A 9,783-nucleotide genomic window follows, 5' to 3' on the forward strand; every position below is an offset into this window, starting at 1 on the left:
TGCAAAGTGATGTACATTGGAAACATAATCCCAACTATGCATATAAAATGATGGGGTCTCAGGTAGCTATTACCACTCAAGAAAGAGATATTGGAGTCATTATGGATAGTTCTCTGAAAACATCCACTCCGTGTGCAGCAGCAGCCACGAAAAGCTAACAGAATCTTTGGGATCATTAGGAAAGGGATAGAAAATAAGACGGAAAATATCATATTGCCTCTATATAAATCCATAATATACCCACATCTTGAATACTGCATGCAGTTCTGGTCACCCTATCTCAAAAAAGATGTATTGGAATTGGGAAAGGGCAACAAAAATGATTAGGGGTGTGGAACAGCTTCCATATGAGGAGAAATCCATATGAGAGAGAGAGAGAAGATGGAACTTTTCATCTTGGAAAGACAACTAAGGGGGGATAGGATAGAGGCCTATAAAATCATGACTGGATAAGCAAAGTGTTATTTACTCCTTCTCATAACACAAGAACGAGAGGTCACTAAATGAAATTAATAGGCAGCAGTTTAAAATGAACAAAAGGAAGTATTTCTTCACACAATGCACAGTCAACCTGTGGAACCTTTTACCAGAGGATGTTGTGAAGGCCACGATTATAACAGGGTTCAAAAAAGGACTAGATAAGTTTGTGGAGGATAGGTCCATCGATGGCTATTAGCCAGGATGGGCAGGGATGCAAAACCATGCTCTGAAGTGCTCCTTGCCCCTGTTTGCCAATAGCTGGGAGTGGGCGACAGGGGATGGATCAATTGATGATGATCTGTTCTGTTCGTTCCCTCTGAAGCACCTGGCATTAGCCACTGTCGGAAGACAGGAGACTGGTCTGGATGGACCATTGGTCTGACCTAGTGTGGCCGTGCTTATGTTCTTAATAACAGGCCATGTCCTGTCCGTGTAATTTAGAACAGCCAATTTATGCCTGGGCCATCTTAGAACCATCCCCTGGATCAGGGTGCTGCAACTGGTTCCCCTCTGGCTTCCCCTCCTCCTTTTGGGCCTGGTACAGCATATGTCCTAATGTGTGTTTTCTTGTCCATGAACTTACATTTGTCAATTTCAAGTTATTTTAATTCATAACTTGCTTTGGTCACAGATTTATATAAAAGTCATGTTCCAACTGGCTAGCTGGACTTCTTTGGAACTGTCCAATTTCTGCTTAATCTTCCCACAAAACCCCTCTGCCACCTCATGACGATCCATGCACTCATGTTGTAAATTAGATGCTGGGGAATATGAATAACAGAAACATTGGTGCAAAAATCCTTTGTCCACTACTTTTAAAAAGTTCTGTACCTGTTAACATAAATATTGTAAATTTCGGTATTTAGCTTTTAAAGTAAAAAGTGAGAGTTGAAAATGGCTGGAGGGCTTTAAAGCACTACTGACTGGGCAGCTAGGCTCATGAGAATAGTGAGAGGAGTCAAAGGGGTATGGTAAAATAGGTGTTAAAGAGCTCCATGAAACTCTGAAAGAAAAGTCAACTTACAGATGAGGGTATTAGAAATATTAGTGAAAAGGAATCTTAAATCCTATTTCTTTATTTTACCATATTCTTCTGCTACAAACTGTTTTTAAAGGGGAAGGAAAGACTGCATTTAAAAATGTTAGGCAGGTTTAAATTTAAAAAAATTAAAGATGCATATTATAATTCCATCAACACAGAGCAGACTGTGCTTCAGTAATTCATTAAGGTGTGCATCAGGTTTTGGAAGGTACTCAGCACCATTGTCTGGCTATTCAAGTACATAAGCACATCACCATAGTATTTAAGCACCTCTCAAGAGTTTAAATATAAAAATAACAATCTTTTTTCCTTCCATGTATGTAGGTGGAAAAGCTTTATTAGTTTATAGTTTATAGGGATTTAAAGTTGCCTATAGGCTGATAGCACTGCTTGTACTGAAGGTTACCTAACACTTCCCATTATAAGACCCAGTGTTTGGTTGCTTATAACTTTGCCAAACTTTAATTGTTTAGTCTGAACTTTTCCATGCCGGATGTCTGCCTCAGGCTTTTTTTTTTTTTTTTTTTTTTTTTAAAGTTTTAGCAACAGTGGTTCAGCCATTTCTCAGAATTGAGGTTGAGGAGAAGGAAATGTTTGTGGGTTTTTTTTTTTTTCATTTTTTTTGTTTTGTTTTCATGTTTTCTTACAACCCTTATGTAGCTTTGGAGCGAAGGCTTGAAATTTGGCCAGGGGGCTGTCTTGGTGTCAGGGATGTGTGTCACTGTGAAAATTCACCTGAATTTGGCTGATTTACAAGCCTCTAAAAAAATATCCGTTTGCACATGCTCAGCAGACTAGTCAGAGTTTGACAGCTAAATTCTCCAAGGATTCCATGAGCACTCAGCATGTTCCAACCCCTTACAGCTCCTACCTGCCAACCAGACTGCGCATGTGCCACCCCCACAGAGCTACTGAGCCCACTCAGCCCAGAACTGTAAGGGCCGAGCAGGACTTATCCTGCAATTGCTCCTTCTGTCTGCCAGGGGCCATAGGAAATTTCTCTCCTATGTTATCAGTGCCCCCTTTGCTGGTGCCTAGACAGTGTGGAGAAGGAGGGGGGGAGCCTGATTCGAATGCATAGAGGTGAGGAACGGGGATGGGCAGAGGAAAAAGAGAAAAGGGGGTTTCAGGAGTCAGGGGGTAGGTAGGAGCGGAGCGGGTGACAGGTGGGTTAGATGGACTGGATAGGAACAAAGAGGGACCGAGACAAGCTAGGGGCACAGGTGCAGAAGGGTTCATAACCATTAGATACACTCCCACGCAGAACTGAGAATTGAGCCCAGAAGTCCTGAATCTCTACATTCCTGTGCATCTGCAAATAGGTGTGAAGCCCACTGGCAAAGTGTGTCTTTCATATCCCCACTTAGGGACTAGCCCACGTAGGGGATAAAGCCTGCTATTGCTACCAGTTACTCTGTTGGCTCAGCTAGTAGAGGTCTGTGCTATGCATGCAAAGGTCTGAACCCTACTGAGGATGCTTACTGGGGGCCAGTATGGTTCCACATGATGGAATTTCTGTTTTTTCATTTAAAAAAATCATTTTTAAAAAATTTTAACTATAATTCAGGTCCCTTGTGCACACACACTATGATAGCCTTTAATTACATGATCACATGCTATTTTTCCATAGGACCCTGGTCTCATTCAGTGTACAGGATAGACGGTACTCAGGGAATGCAGGGTTGTGCACTGAATAAAGCTTTTTGTCTGTAGAACTCCTGCCACATATGGTGCAGAAGTTGAGGGGGGAGTGAATAAGGCAGGGGATGAGACATGAGGAGAAAAGATGGCCTAATGGTTAAGGCAGTTGAATGCTGCCCTGGAGAATTCAATTCTATCCTTGTCTCTGCCACAGAATTCCTAGGTGATGCTGGTTGAGTCACTTAAACCACACTTTTCACAGGTGGTCACTAATTAGGCATTCCTCATTTTCTGCGTGCCCAGCATGAGAGACATGGGGCCAGATTTTTAGAAGTGCAGAGCACTCATCACTGCAGTTGAAATCAGTTGAAGCTATGCCTTGAACTTATATAAAATAGCTATAAAAATGCTAAGTGCTTTGTAAAACTGAGCTGTAGGCATATCAAGTTGGACATCCAAAGTTAGAGAACACTTTTTGACAATTTTAGCTTTAATCTATGTGCCTCAGTTATCCAGGTGTAAAATGGGGATAACAATACCACCTCATTTCAGAGGGTGTGGAAAGATACAGTCATTAATATCTAGGATGCACTCAGATAGTATGCTGAAACACCATAGAAATGCCATGAGGAAATTACATTTTTATTCAGTATAGAGTTTGGATGGTATCCAGTAAATAATGCCTGGGTCACACATGGAATGTGGAGGACACAAAGAAATATTGAATATTTTCCCATTCACTGAATAAGGCAGAGGTCCCATGCAAAATATGATATGTGATTGTGTAACTTAAAGACTGTATCGTAATGCACACGTACCAGAGGGCCAATGTAAGTTATACAAGCAACCAAAAATCTGGAATATCCTACATTGTAAGTGCTTGATTTTTTGTAACCTTAATTTTCTTCTAGCATAGCTTGCTTTGTTTTATGTAATCTTTTGTGTGTGTGTGTGTGTGTGTGTGTGTGTGTGTGTGTGTGTGTGTGCACGCATGTGCGTGTAAATTGAGTGTGTTGTATGCTTGTGTTAAGCCTCTTAACACACCAGTAATATGGATTAATAAAACCTTTTGTGTGTTAATGGCATGTTAAATCACGTTACTTTCTTATTACGGAATATTTTGTGTTATTTCTCTGGTCGCATCTCTTTTCCCTTCAGATATGTCTCCTGTATAAAACTGACTGACCCCTTTTTTTCTCCCTCCCCTCTTTCTAGAATTCTTTGCTGAGCTCAGTACAATGGTGTGTACTCTGGCACTGAACAGTAGTATGACTGAACTGGTACACTACACTAGGCAAGGTTTACAGTGGCTGAGACTGGAAACAAATACGCCTTAACTGGTGCTCAAGGTGGTTAATACCTTGAACTCTTTTGCACTTTGGAAGCCTCAGAAGCAGTCTGTCTGTCTGAATCATTGGATACAAAGCGCCTGGAAAGGAAAATAAAGCAAGATGGAAGGGATCTGACTACACTGGAGAACTTTTGAACTGTGTTTCGAGGGTGGCACTTGGCTGCCTTGAAGAGATGAAGGGAGGCCTCAGAGTCAATGATGCCTGTCTTTAAAAGGACAAAGTGCAATGTACTGTCTGAAAGGTTCAATGTGTTGGTGGTCTATAAACATTTCTGTAATGAATAACCAGCAAGACAAAAATCACATGTGAAGAAGTGCCGACAGGAAGGAAGTCCACCTCCAAGTTATTATGCAACATCTCAAAAGCCACAGTGGTCGCATGTCCATCAGAAAGTTCAGAAAAGTGTTTCTGCAAACCACAGCTTCAATCCATTATGTGTGTGTGTTCTTTTTCCTCAGAGTTGGGAGGTTAGGGGGAGGACAAGTCCTGAACAGAACCAAACAGCATTATGTTAAACTAGAAACAGTAAAGAAATCTGCCTTGCCCACTTCCTAACCATGCCCTACTGCATTTATAAACCAACTATTGTACTGATACTCTTGGAACTGATTGCAACCACTGTCTTCAACACTGCAAGTTCACTTCGTAGATCACCATTGCTTTGATTTTTTTTCTCCTTTATACACGCACTCAGTGCAAACCATTAACTCTCAAACGGTTTCAATTGTGGTATTGCTTAGTTTGGGCCTTGTAAGTCAAACAGTTGGGGTGGGGAAGGTAAGGAGCACGTAAGGATGCGCTGTGTTCCTCTGAAAAGAAGGAAAGGCATCACTGTGCATCCTCTGAGACTGTTGCTGAGGGTTATGGAAGGTAGGTAAGGTAAGGGACAGTCAGAATGGTTCATTGTGATTGCACAAACATTATTCTGAGTTGCAGATCTTTAAATCAGGAGGAGCTACTTTTGCATAATGTGATATCTGGTTTCGCTGTAGCTAGAAATGAAGAGTCAGATTTTGCCCTTGGATATTCACACACAATCCCATTGATTTTCAGTGGGTATCTGAGAGCAGGCTTGGCATTGAAGTGTTGTAACCCTTATATGGGAGATACTCCCGTTTCATGGCAAAGCTATAGGTTTTGCCCAGCAACTCAAAATCTATCTTCAGAGGAACACACATGAGAATATTCAGCTATTCTTGTTAGATTTGCAAGCAGCTCTTCTTCACCATAAGTTGTGCTTTTAAAGTTACAATTATACAAATGACAGTAACACTGAAGAATACATCCACAATATTTTTATATCCAGTTAGATGGAAAAGAATTCCTGTTGTGTAATGAAAGCTTTCTGCCAACTTCATATCTAATAGTGTGCCTTAGCTCTCCAGTCCTCTCTACCAGCACTCGACTTACTTATGATAGACTGGTGGGAATGCTGATGAATAGGACGTTATCCCAAAAGAATTGTTCATATCGATTTTTAAAAAAGAACCTTTCAATGAATTAGCCCCTTTTCCCCATAGTAAAAGGAAGCATTTGTGTATACTGTGTATCCATACAGAAACAGATCTATACGTGTGCTGCAATGAAGCAATACTCCTTTTCCGAGGTGCCTGTTGAGGATATTAGGATTCAATAAACTATAAGCAAGAGGTCTGAATTTCCAAAAGCTGTTCCTTTTAAAGCAGTGTCCCTGACCCTATAAGACAGGGACAGTCCCTTGCAATGTGAGGTCCAAGAAAGCTCCAATGTAGATAGGGGAAGAGAACATGCCTCTTTGGAGAGTCTTATGAGCAAATGAGTTCCCACCTCTTGCATTAACAGAGAAATAAGCACAAGAACATTCCCTTCTCTCTTCTCCTTTGGCTGCATGGGACCTTCAAAAACCTCCTCATGTCTTTCCAGTTCATTAAACCTGTAGTTCATTTCAGAGTTAAGCCATCCTAACCATTGGAAGCAAATTCCATATTTCTCTCCCAGTTTATATATAATATATATATATATACACATGCATATTCCTTTTGGAAGGAATAATTGATTCAAATAAACTCTCTCAGTCCAAGATGTTTATTAACATTAGTTTTATTCTCAGGAATCGCAGGAAGGGCAAAGAAAATTAAGGCCCTTATGCACACTTTGGAGTCTGCATTCTGACATGAGTACGACTGTAACAAGCTGGAGTTCCAGACTGATTGACTGAAATCCTCTTCTTATTTTTGTGTTGCAGTGCAGCTTGCCTTAATATCACAGGTGAGAAGGAGGGGAAAGAAAGGGATATTACCACCACCTGACTTAAAAATCAGTGTGGGACTCTGCAGGAGCCAGAGGAGACTCTTAGGGATAGATTTAAGGATAAATGAGTACCTAGATTCAGTATGACTTCCATACATACTTCCTCTCTCCACCCTCATACAGACTCTTCCTTCCAACCAGCCATTTCCATCCCATCGCAGACAGACTCTCCCTCCTAAATAAGATGGCCCAGCCCACAGGAAGCAGGACTTCAGTTGTGCATTGTGCTGAGGCTTGCTATTTTGCTTCTGACTTACTGCTCCACCTGGGTTTTCTCTGATCATGGACCCCAGGTTCCAAAGAGTGTGACTAAACCCACCTTTGAATACTTTATTAATTGGATAGTGCTGTTCCTATGAGAGAGCTTGCTGAAGGGACTAAAAGGGCAAAGCCTTGTCGAGAGGAGTTCCCCTTAATGAAGAGACGCTGCTGAAAGTTGCTGCCTTACAGGATTATTTATGAATAATCTAAAATCCAAACCCTCTTGCAGAATTTGTTATGTAGGGCCCAGTCCTGCTCCCAGTGAAACTGGCAGCAAGCCTCCCATTTACTTCAATGGGAGCAAGACCAGGCCTGTAGTCAATACAGCACATACCCTGGGCTTTCAGTTTATAAGTGGAGAGTAGTCAGTGGCAAGCAACTATAGCAAGCTACAAATCAGGAAGCTATATTCGATTTTTTCTCTTCAAAGGGATTCTCTAAATAAAATTAATTAGAAAGAAATGCTACCGATCCCAGTCTAGGGCCAGGTTCAAGGCCCATTTAAGAAGAGTGAAAGATAGCCATTGACTTCAATGGGTCCTGGGCCAAGCCCTTATGGAGGAGCAAGAAAAAAAGGAAATCGCATTTTCCATTGCAAAAAAGAAAAAGTGGTGGTAAGATTGAGTCCTGGAAGGAGTGAAGGAGGCTGCAGTCACAAGGCAGCAGCCTTCCCATGCAATATTTATTTAGAAGTAATTAATGTATTTAAATGGTCAAATATTCTATATCTAAGATGCCATTATTTAACAGTTCGAAAGCCCCATTCACACTAGAGACATGGAGCTCTTCTGTAACTGAGTCAAGTTTGACTGCAATATTATTTTAAAAGGCCAAGTCCTGTTTTGTTTTTGTTTGTTTTGTTCTTGTCCTCTTCCCTCCCTCACCCCTCCTTGGTTCCGAGTATAAATCTGTACATTTAAATTTATTTTGGGGTGCGTCTCCATCTTGTAAATAACCTTTTCTGCCCTGTGTGTGATGGAATTTCCAAACTGATTGATTCGTTCATGTGGGGAAATAAAATAAATATTAAATGAAGTAGCCTGTTCGTTATGAGTTGCTGTGAGAGTTCTCAGCCTGTCGTAGAGGCAATAGCTAGCTGCCTTCTCACTCTGCATGGCAGTGTTTTGTTTCTAAATTATTTTTATTTAAGCACAATTTGCTGCACAGGAAGATGCGGTTTGGAGTTCTCCCGTATTTAATACTTGTTGCCCTTTCCTGTTGGATAAAGAAATGGTGGCTGAAGTCTAAAGGTTCTGTGAGGCTGGAGAGTTACAATGTGCAGACATAAACCCTGCATCCTAATGAAATAGATGCAGGATATTTCAAGAGATCTCTGAGCAATCTGATCTTTCATGTCTAATAATGGCTGGTTTGTGAATGACTGTTCAGAGGCAAAGCCATGGTCCTTTTTAAAATAGTCTAACAAACCAGCTGAGAGAGCAATACTGGAAGACAGGATTTGTGGTTGTGGTGTGCTGTAAACATGTTACAAGGCATGCTATGGGAGAAAGCAGTGTTCAGTTGGTGAGTAAATGACGCTGTAATCCTCACCACACTGTAATGTAGTAGTATACTTATAAAACACGGTGGGAAAGACAGTTCTCATCACCTCAGATCTGATCTCCTGATGCTCAGAGTTGTGCTTGTCATCACCCAGACAGATTGCTTCCTCCATTTTCAATTTCTGTTATCTCCAGGATCAATAAGAAAGGGAGTTTATTTCTTTTGAGTGGCCTTACTCTTGTTTGGGTTGAGTTATCTTTTCCTTTCTGTTTTGTGTTGAAAATTTAACTGTTCCTTGGAAGGATGATTTTTGCAGAGCTGTATGCACAATTGTGATACAATTCAGGTCATTTTTGCAACATGCGTTGCATCAAAGAGAATATTTCCTAATGATGGACACCGTTTTTTTCGTGGTGTGTAATATGGAGTGGCTGCTGACTCCTGTTTAATATTCATGAGATCTGTTGCTGTTACAAATACTGTATATAGAAATATAAAGATTTTTTTTAAAGCAAATGCACTTTTTCACTGCACGTTTAAAATCCCAAAGGCAAGACTTATATTGATGTAGGAAAACAAAAAAGACCAGCTCATCATAAACCTAAAATTTAAAATATGAAACACTTAGGCCCAGACTAGCAGCTTATGCTACTTTCATCACAACCCAGGCACCATGAGCTTGATTCTGCATTCACTCATGTTAGTGTGAGTTGGGAGGAAATTCACGGAAGCTAATGTTTCAAGCAGTGTGAGATTAAAATTGGGCCCAGGGATTGATTTAAGATTTATATAGCCTTAAGAAAAGATCTTGTGAAAAATTGCTTTTGGTTGTGGCACACCTGGGATATATGGTGTAGGTCAGCGGTAGTCAATAGGTGGACTGGAGGCCAAATCTGAACCACCAGATGCTTTTTAATGGACCACAAAATTGTTTTATTTACTTATTATAATTATTGTTACTATTTTTGTATAATTTTCTCTGGTGTCTGGACCTTGACTATACCTTGACCATGAAATCTTATCTGTCCTTTCTGGAGACAATTAAAATGTGAATGAAACAGATGATTTATAACCTGGTTGTCCAAATGTCCAAAAAAATAGCCACACCCAACCCACTGTTTCATAATGAGAATTGTTTTCCAAAGTATTCATTAAGCTCCACTGGGGAAAAGCAAAAAAGGTGATGAGGGGTGGAGGGAAGGAAATGTGCAAGAA

The 9,783-nt window shown here is 40.7% G+C and overlaps 1 protein-coding gene across 4 annotated transcripts in view; it reads left to right on the top strand.

The window, feature by feature from the left end:
• The window catches only part of AFF1 (ALF transcription elongation factor 1), a 170,510-nt gene extending 162,410 nt beyond the window's left edge, over positions 1-8,100 (top strand). For all 4 annotated transcript variants that reach the window (XM_067557132.1, XM_067557130.1, XM_067557133.1 and 1 more), the window contains one exon: positions 4,379-8,100. In XM_067557132.1, coding sequence (XP_067413233.1) covers positions 4,379-4,500 — 122 coding nt within the window. In that variant the 3' untranslated portion in view covers positions 4,501-8,100. The remainder of the gene's footprint in view (positions 1-4,378) is intronic.
• Positions 8,101-9,783: the final 1,683 nt, after the last annotated feature.

The sequence above is a fragment of the Emydura macquarii genome, unplaced genomic scaffold, assembly GCF_026122565.2.
Source record: "Emydura macquarii macquarii isolate MOO-44397 ecotype Brisbane River unplaced genomic scaffold, CSIRO-AGI_Emac_v2 contig_1790, whole genome shotgun sequence".
NCBI lineage: Eukaryota > Metazoa > Chordata > Testudines > Chelidae > Emydura > Emydura macquarii.